The sequence below is a fragment of the Scyliorhinus canicula genome, chromosome 11 (assembly GCF_902713615.1).
Source record: "Scyliorhinus canicula chromosome 11, sScyCan1.1, whole genome shotgun sequence".
NCBI lineage: Eukaryota > Metazoa > Chordata > Chondrichthyes > Carcharhiniformes > Scyliorhinidae > Scyliorhinus > Scyliorhinus canicula.
Genome location: NC_052156.1, coordinates 40,958,162 through 40,979,715, shown reverse-complemented (window position 1 = coordinate 40,979,715; position 21,554 = coordinate 40,958,162). Strand labels below are relative to the sequence as shown.

The window sequence follows — 21,554 nt, the reverse complement described above, 5'->3', positions numbered from 1 at the left end:
CTGAGGGTTGTGAGTCTCTGGAACTCTCTTCCTTTGTTTTGTTTTCTTTTATACATTTAGAGTACCCACTTTTTTTCCAATTAAGGGGCAATTTAGAGTTGCCAATCTACCTACCCTGCACATCTTTGGGGTTGTGGGGGTAAGACCCACTCAGACACAGGAAGAATGTGCAAACTCCACACGGACAGGGACCCGGGGCCGGGATCGAACCCAGGTCCTCGGCAGTGTGAAGCAGCAACGTTAACCGCTGCACCACTCTGGCGCCTTTGAAACTCTTTTCCTGAAAAGGTGGTGGGAGCAAAATCTTTAAATATTTTTAGATTCTTGGTAAGCAAAGGGGTGACAGGTTACCAAGGGTAGGCAGGATGCAGATTTGAGTTTACTGTAGGATCAGCCATGATTTATTAAATGGCAGGATAGGCTGAAGGGGCAGAAAGATCTACCCCCACTCCTTATTCATATGTAACAGGTGTATAATTCAGCTCCCCCGCTGTCCCCCCAACAGCATGACATGCTATGGGCGGAATTCTCCGCTCCCGCGAAAAATCGGGAAGGCCGTCGTGAACCCGGCCGAGTTTCGTGACGGCCTCGGAGGTCGCTCCTCTCACCTTATTCACCCCCACCCGGGGGGGCTAGGAGTGGCCCTCCGTACCTCTCGGCCGCCAAGCCTTGACGCTTGCGTCAAGGCGGCACGCCAAGAATGACGCGGCCGGCGCTCCTAAGTGACGTCAGCCACGCATGCGCAGGTTGGCCGGCTCCAACCCGCACATGCGCGGCTGACGTCACAACGGCTGACGGCTCAAACCCGCGCATGCACGGTTGCCGTCTTCCCCTCTGCTGCCCCGCAAGACGTGGCGGCCTGATCTTGCTGGCCGGCGGAGGGGAAAGAGTGCGTCCCTTTGAGACGCCGGCCCGACGATCGGTGGGCACCGATCGCGGGCCAGTCCCCTCCCGAGCATGGCCCTGGTGCTCACTCCCCTCTCTGCCCCCTACAAGCTTCAAACCAGCTTTTGGCGCCATGTTCACGACGGCAGCGACCAGGTGTGGTTGCCGCCGTCGTGAGCCGGTGGCGAATGGCAGGCCGCTCGGCCCATCCGTGTTGGAGAATCGCCGGTCGGCGTGAAAAACGGCGAGCGGCGATTCTTCCGAGCCCGGGGGGGGGGGGGGGGGGGGCAGACTCGCGGGGGGCGTGTCGTGGGTCGCCCGGCCCTCCCGCGATTCTCCCACCCGGCGTGGGGAGCGGAGAATCGCGCCCTATATTTGCATTAATAGTCAGTCTCACTTTTTCACTGAACAAATGCATGTTTTACTTGTTGGTACTTTATAACTGGGCACAAGCAATTGAGCTGGTGATATGGGCTGTGTTGCGAAGTTGTGTGGGAATTTAAGATATGTTAGTAAAAATCTGGTGTGAGATAGAAGAAGGAATCCACTTTGAAGAAGGTGCCCAAGAGCAAATGGGGCCACGAGAACAGGGAGCAGCCACTTGCCTGATCTTGAGAAGCGTTTATGAGAATGGGTCCTTGAAAATCATCAGAATGATTACATCGCCACCAGACATGCAGCGAGTATTTAGAGATTTGAGTGAACCAAATCAAACCATGAGTCGAGCAAAGTTTGTGGAGCAGCTGCTAGTTGGTGTAGTCACTTTACAGAATACAAGTGTCTAGTGTTGCAATGCCAAAATGACCAGTGCCTGGTGGTTTACGATCAGATAGCGGCAAAAACATGAGGACCCATTATACAACATGGATGAAACACCCATGGGATTTCAAATTGCCCAGCCACTGAAATGCAGAATGGAAAAAGTTCAAAAATAGTTTGATGAAAACCACAGAACTTCAGAAGACGTCATTCACGATGGTACGCACCTGCATGGCTGACAGGACAAAATTGAAGCCTATGATAATTTTCAGTTGTAAAACCATGCTGAAAATCCAATTTCCTGGAGGAGTTTTGTTCCATGCCCATGACCATGGTTGGATGGATGAGGATCGCGTGAACTTGTGGATCAATAGTGTGTGGAGTAGGCATCTCGGTGGACTATGCTGAAACACAGCTTATTGGTGTGGGACATGTTCAGATCCCATATAACCAATGAGAACAAGGGATCTATGCGAAGAAATAACTCCCAAATTGCAGTTATGCTGAGGATCTAACATCTTGTTCACCCTTTGGATGTGTCTCAACAAGCCATTCAAGGATCATGTTCAGGCTGAATGGAATAAGTTAGGCTTGACGTTTTCACAGTGGAAATATGCATGTTTTGTGTAGTCTTGCCATCAAATTATAGGATATTATTTGTGTGCACATAGGCAAATATTTGTTCAAAACATGCAGGATATCCAATTCAATGGCAACGGAGGAAGAAGATTTGTTCTAGAGAGGTGATTATAGAACTGAAAGCGTAACAGCTGATCCAGTGTAGGAATGTTGTGATGATACCACAGCCAAATGGATTTGATGAACTGTTTGTGTCGGATGCTGAAGACAACTGATTTGACAGGTCATAAAAAAGTTTTGATTGTGGTTAAAGGTATCGTTGTAGAATTAATTCTTTCAGTAAACATGCCACATTAATTTAGTATGAACTCACTGGTGTTATGCTTATTTTTCACATTTCGAAATGGTGACCTCCTAAACCGGCAGTTCACTTTTTATATAGAAGTGGATTCTGTTTTTGAAAGGGTTCTTTGGAAGCTTCAAACATCAACTTGCACTCTGTGACCTACAGGAACATGTTCCAGAATAGTGACTGAATACACACACAGGTTGTCTGATTTTGCTGGGATTTCCTATTTTAATGGGTATTTCTTTTAATTTTCATGGAATGCCAAATAGTCCAACAGAAACTTGCGTTTATATCATGACTAATATGAAATCATAGAATCATAGAATTTACAGTGCAGAAGAAAGCCATTCGGCCCATCGAGTCTGACCGGCCCTTGGAAAGAGCAATGTTCTAAAGTTCTTCACTGGGGCCTTATAAACAAATGGCACCAAGCTACTTTGAGAGATATTAGGGCAGGTGACCAAAAGCTTGATGAAAGCAGTAATTTACAAAGTGGCTTTGAGCAATGTAAAGTGCGAGACCTGATTAATACCCCTCCTTTGATTAGAAGCCTCAAGGCTGGAGAGAGCAGCTCCATTGCCAGGGTGAATAAAGTGGGTAGCCCTGCCTAGGGCCCCTTTTCAAGGGGAAGTGTCCGAGTGTAAAGTGTTCGTTGTGAACGGTGGCCGTGGGGGCATCGCATAACCAGCGGATCCATTAGCCAAATTTATGTCGGATCCAAATCTCCCGCAAATCTCAAATAGAATAGTCCCATTCCACCCTGACAAATGCTTTCTCAGTGTCGAGTGATGCCATCACCTCTCGTTTGAGTGCAGGAAGGGGAAAAGAATAATGTTTAAAAGGAAACATATATTCGCCAATAATTGTCGGCCCTTTACAAAATGTTTGACCCTCCAAAATTATACTTGGCGGCTTAACATCCGCTTTTAGAAGTAAGATGGGTCAGCATGAACCATACTTGGTTGAGTCCTTAATTCTCTTCAGGAACAAGGAAATAGAGGCTTGAGTAAGGGTGGGAGGCAGTGAATCGTGGGATAGGGAGGGAGTCATTAAACACATAATGAGCTGTTTCGAGAACCTCTTATAAAATTCATTCAGAAAGCCATCTGGACCAGAGGCCTTACCAGCCTGCATCAGCCCAATGCATTCTAAAATTTCATTGGGGTGTAACAAGAAATCTAACTCACAACTCTTGTCTGCTTTGATAGTTGGCATGGGCAGGCTATCCAGAAAATCAGACATGCTCGACTTGTCTGCAGGGAGGCTCAGATTTATACAGGTCATAGAAATACAATTTAAAAGCCGCATTGACCTGAATAGAGGCGGAAACGAATTTGCCGCCCGGGTTAAGTATCTGGGGGATCTCATGGGCAGCCTCTTGGCATTTTAAGTTGGTGAGCAGAAGACAACGGGCCTTCTTCCCGTATTCGTAAAAAGTACCCCTGGAACGTTGTAACTGACGTACAGCCTTATTAGTGGTCAGTAGCTCGGACTGGGTCTACAACCTTTGTATAGCTCTGGAGTAGGATCAAGGGAGCACTGGTGCTCTACCTCTAAAATGGAGTCTACCCTCTAAAGTGGAGTCCCCCCCCCCCACTCAGCCATAAAAAAGGACAAAGCCATGGTTATCTCTGATGGAATAAAATATTTGGGTTTAGAACAATCCAATTTAGGGTCCTAAACACAATTCAGATCACCACCTAAAATAAGGTGGTGTGAGTAAAAGTTGGGGAGGGAAGCTAACCGAGTTAATGAAATATGTATCATTCCAGTTCGGGGCATGAATGTTGACCAGAACTCCTGGGGTGTTCCACAGGGAGCCGCAGACTATTATATATCAATCATATATAGATTGCAGGTCTCCCACCACCCCTCAAACTGGGGTCAGCCATTCCCAAGGCGAGATATTAAACCAGGGACACAGCTAATACAGCCACTGAGCCAAGCCAGATAATCAACAAAGAGAGACCAGCAGACACCGTCAGCAACCTAAAACTAAAACCCTCCCCATCCCAAAAACGCCATCACAGTTGAGTATAGCCATACCCAAAAGTAAATGCAACGGTGGCAAAGAATAACTTATTTAAAGCCTACAATTAATGAAAGATAACTAAACACCTCTAGCTCTGAGCTCATTTAAAAAACTATGTTGTGAACTGTAGAAAACTCTCTCATTTCACTCCCATTTACTAATACACCTTGTTAGCAGGGAGACTCCCAACTGGAGAGTAAAAACGTATTTAACTTTCAACGCCATGCTTGCGACTAAAGGTCGCACCAAGTGATAATAATGAAAAGAGAAAGCAAAGAATAGGTTAATCTAAGGAACAGACAGCAGAAATCTCTCAAGTATAATTAAGGGCATGAAGAATACAACCAAACAACCAACATGAAAAGCAAAATACAAAGCCATATGGCAGATCAAACGGAGCACAACCTATGTTATTCGAGCTGGATAAACCATTCCGAACTTGACTCCACTCTTGTACAGGATGGACTTCACTCTATTAAAAGTGACTCTTTTCTCAGCTAGGTCTGCACTCATGTCCTTGAACAGTCAAATAGAGTGGTCCTCCCACTTATAGTCCTGGTGCTCCCTTGGCCATTGAAGAACCAACACCTTCTCTTTGAAACTATGAAAGTTTGCAATCACAACACAAAGAGGATCTCCAGAGCGAGACTTGTGTCAAAGCGAACGATGGCCCAGTCTTATTCTGGGGGGATGGAAGTACACCCTCACCTACCACCTTGAGGAACAGATACGAGAAAAACTGAAATGAAAAAATGAAATGAAAATTGCTTATTGTCGCAAGTAGGCTTCAAATGAAGTTACTGTGAAAAGCCCCTAGTCGCCACATTCCGACGCCTGTTCGGGGAGGCTGGTACAGGAATTGAACCGTGCTGCTGGCCTGCCTTGGTCTGCTTTAAAAGCCAGAAATTTAGCCCAGTGTGCTGAACCAGCCCCCGAGTAGGGGTATGGTCCTCGATCCCCTCTGGTAACCCCACAATACCAACATTCTGTCTTCTGTATATGTTCCCCAGGTCATTTGGCTTGGATGTTAATGTTCTGTTAACACAGAAGTAAGGTTGGACTGCAGGGGAGTGACCAGATCACTAATCCTACAATGCCGTCTCCATTTTAAGGAGGGCCTAAAAGGAAGTGAGGAAAGGGTTTAAAGAGGAAACTCTGAACATGGGACATAGGGCAGGATTCTTCCACCCAGCCCGCCGCAAGATCGCCATGTACGGGTCGCGGACCATGAAAAGGTCCATTGACCTTGGCGGGAATTTCCGGTTGTCGGGTCGGCATGGCCGGAGAATCACAGCCGTAGTCAGCTGAAGGCATAGCCCTCACCATATCCTCACCAGTGGTGAGGCAAAGGCTGGAGGGATCGCACAAGTGATGTATGGCTGGAGGAAATTGGTGATGGGGAGAGGCAAGGCTATGAAAGGATGTAAGCAAAAAGATTAAATCAGTGTGAGAGGTGAGCTGGATGGTGCAGGATAGGATATGTGCAACAAAGGCTTAGCTGAGCTGTATTTGGTGGATGGAGCATGCGGTGCTGGCCAGGAGGGCATTGGAATAAGCAAATCTACAGGCAAAGGGTTTCGGTAGCAGATCTGAGCTAGCAGTGGAAGCAACTTGGATCTTATTAAGGTGGGAGGGTGTAGGTATTCATTGCCATGGAAAAGATTATATGACTGAAGCCTCAGCAAACGGGGCTAAGGTTGCAAATAGTTTGGTGAAGATGGGGGAGCAACTGGAAAAGTAAAGGTGTTGCTGGAGACAAGAGCTCCCGATCCATGGCCCCAGGGACGCTTCCTAAATGCCATCTATTTTTGTGAGAGCCTATATGGGGGCGGATAGCAGAAGACAAGTGAACTGAAGTGTATCGCAGCTGAATTCTTGCCTTTAACTGAGGATGCTCATGCTCACTTGTAAGTTTTTTCGACAATGGTAATTTGATATTTATTATAGTATTCCCTCCCTCCCCTTGTAACCTCTTGGGTTATGTGTTTCGGTATGTCACCAAATGGTAAGGATTCTCACAATGAAAGCAACCGTTTCTTCCTGTTCTCTAGCATATGATTGTCACAGCAGTGTGAGAAAACTCGTTCATCAGGCCACGACACAATAGCAAGAAATATGCTATTATGCTGACTCTGAAATATAATCAAGCTTCTGGAAGCAAGACAGTTAGGCAGATAATAATGGAAGGCTCCGTACCCTTTGAAATCTGCCCCAAATTGAGCAGTAACTCAGCTGCCACTGACTGAAAGAAACTTGTCACTTTTGCAACACTAGAAGTTGATGGCAATTTGTAAGAATTGTGGCTGTTGAAAGAACTGAAGCAACTGCAGTGCCTGACTTTATGCCGCGAGACACATTTGAGCTCCGGATTTTTGACCCCTGAGGATTTTCCGACATGCTTCGGCTTTAAAAACTAAAAAAAAAGTACATTTTCGGCGAGAAATGGCAGATTTTTCTCACTGCTATCTGGCAGCTTTATGGCTTCTGGATTAAATCATTAAAATACGATTCATAATTATGTCACAAATTACCTGAAGCTTCCATGACGTTATCCAGCTGAGAAAGATCTTCATATAGATCACCAACTGGTAAGATTATTCAAGGAATTATTGGAAGAAGGCAGGGTTTTGTGGGTTATACAACAGTGTGAAAACATCTGTCATAAGAATCCAGCATAATAGCTCTTGTCATGAGTCTGAAACATAACCTGGTTTATAGAAGTAGGACTGTATAATGTACTGAAATTGTTCCATGTTCACAGTTGATACCCAGAGATTGCATTGCATCAAAATACAAAGGACCCAGGCAGCACGGTGGCGCAGTGGACAGCATTGCTGCCTCACGGCGCCAAGGACCCAGGTTTGATCCTGACCCTGGGTCACTGTCCATGTGAAGTTTGCACATTCTCCCTGCGTCTGTGTGGGTCTCACCCCCACAATGCAAAGATGTGCCTGGTAGGTGAATTGGCCACACTAAATTGCCCCTTAATTGGAAAAAAATATATGGATATTCTAAATTTTAAAAGAAAATTTGACCTTTAGGTGAGCTTCTGCACATAACCTGTGTCATCACGAAGACCACTTGTGTGCACCAATGTAACATCACTCGACATCAGCAAAACATGAACTGTGACAGCAGGGGTGAGGTCCTCACCCAATGCCTTTGTTACCTCTAGACTTGACAATTCAAACACACTCCTGGCTGGTGTCGCACATTTTCCCCCCCCGTAAACCTGAACTTCTCCAAACTCCTCTGCCCACATCTTAACATGCAGCAGGTCCTGTTCACCTATTACTCCTGTGCTCACTGAATGATATTGGTTCATGTTCAAGCAAAGTCTTGACTTGAAAAAAGTTATCCTTATTTTTAAGTCCTGCCATTGCCTTGCCTCTGCCCATCTCTAATCTCCTCCAGCCCCACAACTGGCAAGTATAACTGTGCTCATCTAATTCTGGCCCCTTCAGTATCCCTGATATTAATCTTTCCACCACTGGTGTTAGCACCATCAGCTGCCTTGGTCCTATGCTCTAGAAACTCCTCACTATATCGGTCCACCCCTCTACCTTGCATTCCTCTTTTCTGACACTCCTTTAAAAATTACTACTTTGACTGAGCGTTTGGTTCTCTGATCTGATACCTCTTTACCTGGTTTGGTTTCACCTGCAACGAGCTGAGCACGGGAAGCTGCACCTCAGGGCATCCTAAACGTAGCGTGAAACCACGCTCAGAAATGGGAATCAACAATCTCACAAGCTATAGCCCTATCTCCAACCTCCCATTCCTCGAGTATATTGGCATCTCCAAGACTGCTAATATGATTTTGTTCTTGCTGCATTAACTGCTGAACATTGAGTGTTAAATTACAGTTTGGGCGTTAAATTACAGTTTGGGCTGAATGTGGAATGGCAGAATAAAATTAATATTGACCCAAATGAGAAGACCTAAAGGATTCTACTTTTCACTGGCTGAAGAATAACATTTTCAATGGATTTCAATTCTCTCAAAGGGCATGGTAATTGTGAAGGTCTGGAGTGAGTTATTCCTGTAACCCACTAAGCATAACTTGCTGGCAGACCTATGAACACAGAACAATTTTCACGTTGAACTATTGAATCATTTCAAGAATGTACATTTTTGGTAGGCCTCACAGTAAACTTTTTATCTTCCAGGATAATGGTAGAACACAATCCGGCTTCCGATATGAAGGTAAGGCTGTTCATAGCTAAAGTTTGATTTATTATAAGGCAACTTTTCTCAACAATGTCCTTTTATATTTAATTTCTCCCTTTTCTTGCTCATCATTCTTCTCCTCGACACTTCCTCCTTTTTTGGCTATGGTTCTATGCGCATTGGGCAACTTCTGGTACCCTACACTAATGGCGATTGCTTATGCGTGAACATTGATGGTATTTAACAGCAGGCTGTTTAATCGAGTCTCGATTCCCTTGGGCCAATGTCCATTCATACGTTGTTCAACCAGGAGTCAGAGCATAGCGATCAAAGGCTGCTACCCCAAAGTGCAGGGGCAGTATGGCCAGTTGGGAGACCTTTTACCACATTTCGAGTTGAAATTGGCTAACTCAGCTTAGCACTCTACCTTTTTGAAGAAAAATGTTGAAATTCCAAGCATTAAAGCTTTAAAGTAAATGTTGATTGTTGGAATTATAATGATATAGAGGAAAAGAAAACCCAGATTTTTCTGAAGCGCAGTTTAAACTCCTGCTCAGTCTGATATTTGCAAACAATGCTATTGTGCAACATGCTGATCGATTTACGGTGCTGATGTTGCTGCATTTACCGTGAAAATGTTTTGCTTTTACCTATGTACAGGCTTGGTATAGTATGGCCCAAGGTGTATATCAGAGCTAGTGTTGTTTTATTTTTTGCACCTACATTTGCTTAATTCCATTGAATTTATGGCCTAATATTGAAGAGTAGGAATGTGTGTGTTTTTAAACATTTCACTTATCAAAACTGCAGGGGAATGCCATGTTTTCACAAGCATTTTCAGACCTGGGTTTCAAGCTAGAAAATGCTCATGTGTTCAATCCCTAAAAGTTCCAGCTTCCTAACAATCTTTATTTAATCTAAGCCGTGTTCAGCCACGATAACTTTCTTTAATGGCTGAAGAGAGTTTTTAAAAAATTCTTTCATGGAATTTGAGCGTCACTGGCAAGACCAGCATGTTGTTGCCTATCTGTAGTTGACCTTGAGAACGTGATGGTGAATTACTTTCTTGAACTGCTGCAGTCCAACTGATGTAAGTACACCTACAGTGCCATTGGGGAGTTCCAGGATTTTGACCCAGTGATAGTGAAGGAACGGCAATATAATTCCATATCGGGGTGATGTGTATCTTGGAGGGGAGCTTGCAGGTGATGTTCCCATGGGTTTGCTATTTCTCTTTATCTACTTTGGCAAAACCAGTCATGATTTTAAACAACTCTACTAATTTCACCGTGGCCATCTCTGCTCCAAGGTGACGAATGACAGCTTTTTCACTCTGCCTCGTATATGTAACCATGGGGGGAGGTGGTGACGTAATGGCATTACCACTGGACTAGTAATCCAAAGATCCAGGGTAATGGGGACCTGGCTTCGAATCCCACCACAGCAGATGGTGACATTTGAGTTCCATTTTAAAAATCTGGAATTAAAAAAGTGTAATTATGACCATGCAACCATTGTCGATTGTCATAAAATCCTATCTGGTTGACTAATATCCTTCCCTCTAGGGGAGGAAATCTGCCATCCTTGCCTGGTTTGGCCGACATGTGACTCCAAATCCACAGCAATGTGGTTGACTGTGGCCAGTTTAAGGGCAGTTAGGGATGGGCAATGAACGCTGATCGAGGCAGCGGCGCCTACATACCATGAATGAATAAAAATTAATAAATTCTAGTAAATCTCTTCTATGGTCTTGCAAAAACCTTCACATACTTCCAGAATTGGACACAATGCCCCAACTAGGCTGAATTCTAGTATCTCATACAAAGTCAAGCTCATTTTCTGGCTTTTGTACACTAAGACCAAAAGACCAAGTCCTAATTAATCTGTCCTGCCACCATCAAAGATTTGTGGACAGGTGCATCCCCAAGTCTCTCTCTTCTTGAACCCTCTTAAAAATTGTGCCATTTGGCAGGTACTATCTCCTCTCATTTTTCATGCCAAAATGCATTGCATTGAATTTGCCTACCATGTGCCTTGATGTCTATTGCCATCCTCCTCACTGTTTGCTACGCTTTCACGGGCTGTGTCATCTTCAAGTTGTGAAACTGTGCCCTGACAAATTTCTCAGGTACATCCATAATACTGAACCCATAAACGTAACGAAGAAATCATTCACCATAACTCTTTAAAGCACAACTCTTAAACTCTTTAAATCTTTAAAGCAGACAAAGGCAGGCCAGCAGCACGGTTCAATTCCCGTACCAGCCTCCCCGAACAAGCGCCGGAATGTGGCGACTAGGGGCTTTTCACAGTAACTTCATTTCAAGCCTACTTGTGACAATAAGCGATTTTCATTTCATCCTTTTATATTCTGTAGCCAATTTTGCACCCATGCTGCTACTGTTCAACTCAGCCACTGGTGCAAGGAAGCCAGCGTGTATTGGTGCTGGTCCCCTGGTAAATGGGGAGGGTTTGCAGCAGGAAGGGCATCTGCTTGAAAAACCACCCACCAAATCTAAAAACAAAGAATGGTTGATATGAAGGGTGATCAACTAGTATTATGGTTCCACCCCTGTTCTTCATGTGACATGAGCAAAGCTGAAAGAGAAAGGAAGAAATGCTATTCTAACCCTTTTTTCCATGGGTCAATTTTGCTCACAACCCTATTAAGTGGTACTCCATCGAACATCTTTTGAAAGCTCACATACACAACATGAACTGATTCATTTATGCATTCTCTTCATTCACTTTATCTGTTACCCCATTAAAATTCAATCAAGGTAGCCAGAACATGCTTTGCCTTTACGAAATCTGCACCGGTTGTCATTTATTCCATATTTGTCCAAGTGGCAGCTAAAATTCACCGGAATTATTATTTCTAAAACTTTCCACCCCCAATAATAAATTGATTGGCCTTCAATTGTCAAGTCACAGGTTTATCTTTTGCCCTTTTTTGAACATTTGTAACCCTGCAAACCTCTGGCACCTTCCTGTATCTAAGGTAATTTGGAGGATTATAGCCAGCATCTGTTACATTTGTACCCGTATTCCCTTGGTAAGCTAGGATGCACCCCTTCCGGACCAGATAACGTATCCACTTTTAAGTACTGCTATTTATTGAATTATTCCTCTTTATCTATTTTGATTTCATCCAGAGCCCTCAACATTGAGAGTCCCTTCATTGGGCTGACTGTAACAGTAATCCACAATGGCAGGTTCACTTAATAAGAAAAAAGACATTGGGTATTCAAGTAGTTCTTCGAGTGAATCATCATGTCATCAACTGATACATGAAAAGCAGTCAAACTGAAGACTTCATTGCGAAAGTACTTAGGTAGAATTCTATATTGGCCAACTGCGTGCACAAAAAGAGTGAGGAGCAGTTGGGACACTGTTTCCCCCATGTCCTGTTGATCAGTATGTGGTATGACTTTAACAATAACTAGGGTAGAATGAAAACACGGCCAAACTGTAGTTTTTAAAGTCTGTGCAGTTTATAGCACTTTACATTGCAAATAAAAATGGACCATAAATTCCCGCTAAACCAGCATCGGATGTAGAGATGGGCTTTGCCCACAGGGTCCGTCCTGTTTCCTATTACACTCTACATGATGCAGGAATATTCACACTGAGTTTAACTAAAACCACACGATGCAGAGAATCAGTTAATCCCCCTCCAGTTCAGTTATTTCTTTTTAAATTTTGAAATTCATTCTCCTGGATCTTTGACAAATAGCGTGGCTGAGTATAGCCTTGCGTTGTTGCTGAGATCAGGTAAATAAATTCCCCAAAGCATTCTAACATTTAACTATGCGATGTAAAGCTGAAATGAGTCTGTATTAAATGGAAATAAAGAACCACGGTTTCCTTTATGCTGACTGCTAATCTACATCTGTTTGAGGATTTGTGTTTTAGCTGTGTTCAGCGATCCAAGTTAGAGTTGAGGCATCTGTTTCCAAGGTGACCTGCTGGTTCACATCTACATAAGGCAGAGAGGTCGTCTTATTTAAACCACATTTCCCTTTATTTCAGTGGCAAAGTGTATTAATTAAAACTTTTATCCTAATTACTAAAATATTTCCTCATCTGTTAGAGTTTATTGTATTAAATTTACACTACAAAGAAACAAGGGAGCCCTTTGTGGTTGGCAGATTTTGCAAATAAGTCATTTGGCAGCATCACAAGTACTCTTCTTCTCCCTCCCCCACCACCACCACACACACAAAAATAAACCGCTTGTTGCTGAATATGTTTATGTCTAAAATCCTCCTCAAAAATTCATAAGGAGAGAATGAGGAAAAATTGGATTAGCCTAGGGCTGTTTCTATAGAACAGAGGAAGCTGAGGGGATGCCTAATTGGAATGTATAACATTGAGGGGTCCAGTAGAGTATTTGAAAAGCCTTACTTCCGTTGGTTGAAGGATCAACATAGGCAATTCAGCCCTTCGAATCTGCTCCGCCATTCAATCAGATCATGGCTGATTTCTTCCTGGTCTCAAATCCACCTCCCTACCTCTTCCCCATATCCCTTTAACCCATTTCTGACAATCAGAAATATGTCTTATCTCTTTCTTCAAAATATTTAATGACGCTGAATCCACTATGAGGCACTGAGTTCCACAAATTCACCACCCTTTGTGAAAAGTAGTCTCCTCCTCATCTCTGCTCTAAATCTATTGCCTCTCAGTCTATATCTGTGACCTCTCATTCCAGATTGCCACACAAGGGGGAACATATGGTCTACGTTTACTTTATATAACTCAATCAGATCTCCTCTCATCCTTCTAAACTGCAGTAGGTATAAGCCCAAACTGTTTAATCTCTCCTCATACGTCAACCCTTTCATCCCCAGAATCAACCTGGTGAACCTCCTGAACTGCCTCCAATGCCACCACATCCTTCCTCAAATAAGGAGACTAAAACTGGACACAATACTCCAGATGTGGTCTCACCAACACCCTACACAATTGCAATAACACTCCTCTATATACTCCAGTCCATTTCAATAAATGCTAACATGCCATTTGCCTTCTTAATTGCATGCTGTACCTGCATACTAACTTTCCGCGATTCATGAACAAAGAAACCCAAATCCCTCTGCCTAGACGCATTTTGAATCTGATTTCCATTTAGATAATTTGCCTTTCTGTTTTTTTCCAGCCAAAATGGATAACCTCACACTTATCCACATAAACATCCACATATTAGGGCAGCACGGTAGACAAGTGTATAGCACTGTGGCTTCACAGTGGCAGGGTCCCAGGTTCTATTCCCCACTGCGTCACTGTCTGTGCAGAGTCTGCACGTTCTCCCCGTGTTTGCGTGGGCTTCTTCTGGGTGCTCCGGTTTCCTCCCACAGCCCAAAGACGTGGAGGTTAGGTGAATTAGCTATGATATATATTGACTAAGGGCTATGAATTGCCCTTAGTGACAAAAAAAGGTTAGGAGGGGTTATTGGGTTACAGTGATAGGGTGGAAGTGAGTGTTTAAGTGGGTCGGTGCAGACTCGACGGGCCGAATGGCCTCCTTCTGCACTCTATGTTCTATGTAAAACTCCATTTGTCAAATTTTGGCCCAATCTCCTAGCCTATCAACATCTATTCACGATGCCCTATGCTGCTCTTGCTCATGTATTTGCTTTGTTTGGCCCCTTGTTCCGCACTGTAACCAATCACTGTTTTAAACGAATGGATGCTGTGGTATGAAGAAACAAAAGTCCAGCTCCTTTTCACAAACACCATTATTTCACTTTAACAGACTCTACACTAAACACAATCATCACATCACAAGATCCCGAGTCCACCTGAAGCCCCTTTACATATCAGTGTCAATCATTGAACACTTAACATAAATGAGACAACCATTGAACATTTAACATAAATGAGACAACTAATTGCAATGTCTCTTAACCCATTACTTAACAGTCTCCCCTTCCTTGGAGAAAAAAAACAATTAAGTGAAAACAACATTTCAAGAAACTAAAATTTTAAGAAACTAAAACACACACCTGATTTCCCCCCCCCTTTTTTTTAAGTAGAAGAAAAAAATACATTCACAGAAACAGGCGCCCTTCATTCACAATATCTAAAAGTTTCTGTGAACTGGCCCCTCTTTTCGTGAAACAGTCTGACAGTTGATAGCTACTGTCAACCCACTTAATTTTTGTTATTTCCCCTCTGTCCAACATCTGCTTTAAACTTGCGATATCTATCCGTAACCTCTTTTCATTGACACTTTTTGTAGAGTGCACATTTTCCCACAGGGATTTATTGTCAATGTGACAGTCAATAGGTATATTACCCAAATCCCCTAATCCCAAAATTTCTGTCAATATCTGACTTATATAAAAGGCCATATCCACCTAAGCTTAACGTTTCAGCAGCCAAAGTGCTTTTGACCACTCTCCTTATTTTCTTTGTTTCCCACACAAGAGGGCAACATTTACCATTGTTCCCCAAAAGGAAAATTATAAAACCTGCGCTTGAAACTCCATCACATAAATTTGCATAGGACGCATCACTCTAAATTTCAAATGCCTAGGATCACCTAAAACACGGAACTTCAAAACACACTCCTGCATTTTTAGTTTGGCCAACACTTTATTTGCTCTTATTATGTCTTCCACTTTGGGATCATTCATCTTTGTACTCAACTCTAAAACATCAAAACTCATGTCCGGTCTAGTCTGTCTTCCTAACCAGTTCAGTTGCCCAATTAAACTTCGCAGTTGCTCTTTTTCTATCTCCGAAACCATTACGTTTTTTTGTGAAACCCGGCCACGACTAATTGCTATTGGGCTGATGCTTTCCAAGTAAGATTACTGACGTAAAGTTGCCCCTAACTGAGTCTGTCCGATTTCCAAACCAATATATTTAAATGCACCTGGAGCCTGACTTCCAACCCTGAATTCTTTCCTCAAACCAGAGATTACAATGGCTTCAAAATCACTAGTCCCACCCCACAAAAAATCATCAACATGCATCATGAAGATGCCAGCAAGATTTCCTTTATAGTGCCAGTAAAACATTGCAGGATCTGCTTTCAACTGGCAACAGCCTAACTTTAACAAGACTGACCTTACCGAAAAGTACCACATTCTAGATGCATCATTTAATCCATATACACATTTGTTAAACTTCCACAGTACCCCTTCTGTGTTAGCTGCTTCTTTAGGAGGACGGAGAAAAATGTCTCTCTGGAGCTGATGCCCCTGCAAAAAAGCAGCTTTTATATCTATAGATTTGCATTCCCATGCCTTTGAAGCTAATAGAGCCAAGAAGATCTTTAAAATAACCTTTCCTGCTGTAGGTGAATCTACCCTTAAGTCTTGATCGTCTAAGTTTTCTTCAAATCCCCTTGCCACAAGCCTGGCCTTTGCCTTATAAGTTCCATCTGGAAGAACCTTTTCTGTACAAATCCATCTGTGGGATAGAGCTTTTTGTCCCCTATCCGGTACTTCCGTGTATACCCCAAATTCACTCCAACTATGCAATTCTTGCTGTTTAGCATCTTTGATAACTTTTTCATCTAATTTATTTGAAGCCACCAAAATCTCACGTGCATGTGGGCTTCTACTTCTATTAGTATTCGTAGTCTTACTCCTGTTCCGAGATCTTGATAAACTACGTCCCCTTTCCTGCCTGGTATCTCGTTCTGTACTGCTACTGCTTGATCTTTCTCTTCTGTAGCGGGATGTCCTTTCAATAGTTCTCGACCTTTTCCTGCGAACCTGTTCACTATCCGATGTACTATCTGAACTGGCACTGTGTTTCTGTGCCCTCCATTTTTGAACTTCGTTTTCCCAATCCATTGTCTTAACTTCCTCCCCTGAATGCTGTACATTCAACCAATGTTTATACTTTCCAGCGGCCTTCCCTGCTCTACTAATAACAGTTGCATCCTTCCATTGACTAGACCCTTCAGGCAAGTATGTCACTTTTGTACCAAACTTTGGCAGTTGCCCTTTCAGAAAAATGGCCTGATCTAATTTATCCGAAGTGTCGTGTTCCTCTACAGAAACCCTGTCTATATCAGTTAACTGGTCCTCATAGTTCTGTAACACATGCGTACCAGATGACTCTGGTTCCTCGTCATGTCTGTCTGCTCTGTCTAAATTTGAAACTTTGTAATCGGTACCCATTATCCTTGATGAATGTACCCTAACAGTTTGATTATCATGTTGCAAAATAAATGTTTTGCCATCTATGCCTATGATCTTCCCTAGGCCTTTCCATTCATTAGAATTGTCTCTCTTATAGTATACCATTTCTCCTTGTTCAAAAATGGCATTTGAAGGCCGTACATTATGTCTTAAATCTCTGCGAATTCTTTCAGAGACTTCTGCTTCCAAAAAAGCTTTTCTACTGCTATGTAACACGTTTAAATGTTCAGCAAAACCTGAGCTAATTGTAGTCCCTTCCCAAGCTGGAGGCTGGTCATCCAAAATGGAGGGAATTTTAGGATTTCTACCAAACACTAATTGATAAGGACTATAGCCCCCAACCATCTGCAATGAATTATTTGCATGTACTGCCCATGCTAAAGCTGAATTTAGCGTTCAGTTTGGTCAATCTCCCAAAATTTTCCGAAGCATGCCATCGATAACAGCATGATTTATTTCGCAGACACCATTACTAAACGGGCTTTCTGCAGCCGTGTTCATGACTCTGATATTCATGTTTTCACACATATCCCTAAACTCATCATTTGCAAATTCTCCCCCATTGTCCGTAAAGAATTTTGCTGGTGGACCAATTCCTGTCCCGATCCATTTTTCCACAATTTTATCCAAAATTACTCTCTTCTTTACTTCGTACAATCGTTGATTGACTAAATCTGGTTGCTAAATCTACAAAATGCAAAATAAATATATTATTTGCTTTATTCCAGATCTTAAGGTCCATGGCCACAATGTCATTAAAATCCCTGGCCAAAGGTAGGGTTACTATCGGTCGTGCTGGTGTCCTTCTGTACTTCCTGCAAACTTCACAGCGATCACTAATCTGTTCTATCAGCTTAGAATAGTAGTCATCCCTTACTCCTGCATCCTTTAATAAATTTTTCAGCCTCCGAGGAGACAGATGTGCAAACTGCCTATGCAGTTTTACTACAATAAGCATTTTACCAGCTAAAGTCGCATTATCAACTGCCATTAACACATCCTTAACCACTCTACTTGAAACATTCAGCCTTCCCGAACAGGCGTCGGAATGTGGCGACTAGGGGCTTTTCACAGTAACTTAATTTGAAGCCTACTTGTGACAATAAGTGATTTTCATTTCATTTCATGTACGTACTGTGTACGTTCCTACGGCCGCAGAAAAATACTTTTCACTGTACTTCAGTACATGTGACAATAAATCATATCAAATCAAAATCAAATCAAATCTGTATCTTCTCTTCACTGCCTGCTTTCCCACCTGTTTTAGTATCATCCACAAATTTTGCTATGTTACACTCGGTCCCTGCTTGCAGATCACTTATACAGATTGTAAGCAGTTGTGGTCCGAGTACCGACACTGGCGGCACCCCTCTAGTTACAGTTCGCCAGCAAGAGAAGGACCGATTTCTCCCAACCCTCTGCTTTCTTTCAGTCAGCTAATCCTCAATCCAATCCAGTATTTTTTTTAGGGACTGTTTTTAGTGTGGCTACTCCACCTACACTGCACATCTTTGGGTTGCCGGGTGATCTACGCAGACACAGGGAGAATGTGCAAACTCCACATGGACAGTCACCCTGGGCCAGGATCGAACCTGGGTCCTCAGCGCTGTGAGGCAGCAGTGCTAACCACTATTCCACCATGCCGCATCAATCTAGTATTCTTTCTCCAATCAACTGCGATCTCACCTTCTAGATCATTCTTTTATGCGGCACCTTGTGAAACACCTTCTGCAAGTTTAGATATACCACATCCACAGGCTCCCCATTATCCACCTGGCTAGTTAGGTCCTCAAAGAAGTCAAACAAGCATGACTTACCCTTCATAAAACCACGCTGGCAATGGTGGATTGAGCTTTGTCTTTCCAAATGTTCGGTCATCTCCCCCTTAATGATTGATTCCAGCAACTTCCCCACCAAAGAGGTCAAGCTAACTGGCCTATAGTTTCCCACTTTTTTGCCCCTCTCCCTTTTTGAACAGGGGCATCACATTAGTGCGTTTCCAATCCACTGGGACCTTTCCAGACTCCAGGGTATTCTGAAATATCATAACCAATGCATCCACTATCTCTGCTGCCACTTCCCTTAATACCCTAGGGTGCAGCCCATCAAGTCCTGGAGACTTATCTGCCTTTAATACCATTAGTTTATTCAATACCGTCTCTCTAGTGATGGCTATTGCACCAAGTTCCTCTGTATTAACTGTGAAGACAGGTAAAATATTGATTCAGTGCCTCTGCCATCTCTGTGTTTCCATTGTTGCCTCACCAGTATCGTCCTCTAAAGAGCCAACATTTACTTTAGCTATTCTCTTCCTCTTTTATATATTATTGAAGCTCTTGGTATCAGTGTTTATGTTTTATGCCAGTTTCCTTTCATCTTGGCTCTTTTGATTTTATTTTTAGTAGCCTTTTTCTGAACCTTAAAGTTCTCCCAATCCTCCGATTTACCACCAGCTTTTTGCAGTGTGGTATGCACTAGTTTTTGCCTTTATGTCATCCTTGACTTGTTTAGCCATGGAACGTTTTTCTCCCTTTTACAATTCCTCTTCCTTTCAGGAATATACTTTAATTGAGAAGTGTTTAATGTCTCCCTGAACATCCGCCATTGTTCCTCAACTGTCCTACACTCAATTATTTGTGCCCAGTTACGAGGGCCAACTCTTTCCTCAGGCCTGTATAATTACCTCTGCCCAATGCTAAAACTCTAGTATAGCAATCGGTCTTCTCTCGTTCAATCTGAATTAAAAATTCAAGCATGCTATGATCACTCCTTCCAAGAGGATCCTAACGTCAAGATTATTTATCAACCCTTCTTCGTTACGTAATACTAAATCTAAAATACCCTGCTCTCTGTTTGGGAAACCATCCCTCATACACTCTATTGAATCTCCCTCGACGCTACCTGTGCCAATTTGAGTAATCCAGCCAATATGCAATGTAGGAGATCCATATCTAGGGGGTGTAGATATGAAGCAAGAAGGAGTAAGGAGACTAGAGGACATTCCAAGAGCAATTTTTCACCCAAAAAGTGGGTGAATTGGCTGCCCAAAGGGATGATCGCAGATTAGTTACAGTGCAAAAGAAGGCCATTTGGACCATCATGTCTGTACTGGCTCTCCAATCGAGCATCATAACTTAGTGTCGTCCTACTGTCTTTTCCCTGTACCCCTGAACATTGTTCCTATTCAAATAATCATTTAATCACACTTTAATGATACTTGATTGAACCTGCCTCCACCACGCTCCAGGCAGCACATTCCAGATGGAGGCAGAAATTCTCATAACATTTAAGGAAGGCTACAGACCAAGAACCATAAAATTTGATTTTGCTGGATGGCCTCCCTGTGCTGTAATGATTCTATGAGAATCATGAAAAGCATGAAAATTTGCATTGTGTTTGTCATTAATTTACCTATCAGTGCCAAAACATATTAGGCACGATTTAACCAAAAGGTTTCAAAGTGTGGTAGGGAGCGGGAAATGCCGCCAGCTTCCCGACGCTCAGACCGGTGTTATGGGCCAGGGTTAAGAGAACACCAAAGTGTATCATGGAGTTCACTTGACCTACCACTTTTAGTAGATTGTGGTTATGGGGAGCATAAGGGCCTACTTTACAGGTGTGATGCAACAGAGATCTAAAGTGCTTTTAAAACAAAACCATGTTCATTTATTAATCCAGTTAACACTTTATAAACCCACAGTAAACATCTTAATAGCTATCAACACCAATAATCCCCACCGATACAATATTCTATAAGTATTCCTTCATAACTTTCCTAACGACATCCATAAGACCAAAAGACCTTTTTTACAGAAATACAGCAGGTTTAAATTCTCTACAGAAACAGCTATTACTTTGAAATCCTCAAATGATCTGGAGACGGTCTTTAGATTGCAGAGAGATCAATGCACCTTCCTGCTGTGACTGCAGCTTCTTCAACTCTAAAAACGATACCAATACACACAGACACACACCAGCCTTTTTGCTCAAAGCAAAAGTAAAAGCAGAGTCACTGCTCAGCTCCACCCACACACTGATATCACTACATCTATTTGATAAACACTCATTTCTTAAAGGTACATCCACAGCTATTTAATAAAATCCATTCCTTAAAGGTATTGTCACATGACACCAGCGAGGCTGACACTGCTACAAAATGCTAATTGGAACAATCAACGAGGCTCCACAGGCTTCACGTTACAAAAGATGGTCCCTATGGCTGATTCACCAGACCATGCTCGCCAGCCTTCTGCTAACAGGGGAGATCAACACTTAAACTGCTCCTGCACAGCCAACCCCAACTCAGCTCGCAGCAATGCAGACCAGCTGCACGATTCGGGGTTGCCGACCTGGGCAGATTATTGAACATGGTCGAGGCCAGAATGGATGCTCTCGTCCCCCAAAGTTCTCAGAGGGTCACCCTGTGCCACCTGGGAGGAAGTGGCAGTGGCCGTCAGTTCGGGGAGCCTAACCAGGAGGACCGGCTCCCAGTGCTGTAAGAAGAACCGGCCCTGGAGGTCACGGGGGTAGCAGAGGGTGGATCTGTCGCCAACGTTGGTTGACGTATGGTGCAGAGATGAGGATCCATCGGCCCCCACCCAGATTAACTGTCACATGT

General features: G+C 43.2%; 1 protein-coding gene across 2 annotated transcripts in view; it reads left to right on the top strand.

The window, feature by feature from the left end:
* Positions 1-21,554, top strand: part of il17rd (interleukin 17 receptor D) — an 82,450-nt gene that overhangs the window by 20,822 nt on the left and 40,074 nt on the right. The window contains exons 2-3 of one of the 2 annotated variants that reach the window (XM_038812821.1): positions 8,774-8,810; positions 17,665-17,710. In XM_038812821.1, coding sequence (XP_038668749.1) covers positions 8,778-8,810; positions 17,665-17,710 — 79 coding nt within the window. In that variant the 5' untranslated portion in view covers positions 8,774-8,777. The remainder of the gene's footprint in view (positions 1-8,773; positions 8,811-17,664; positions 17,711-21,554) is intronic. The other variant, XM_038812820.1, reaches the window with a different exon arrangement.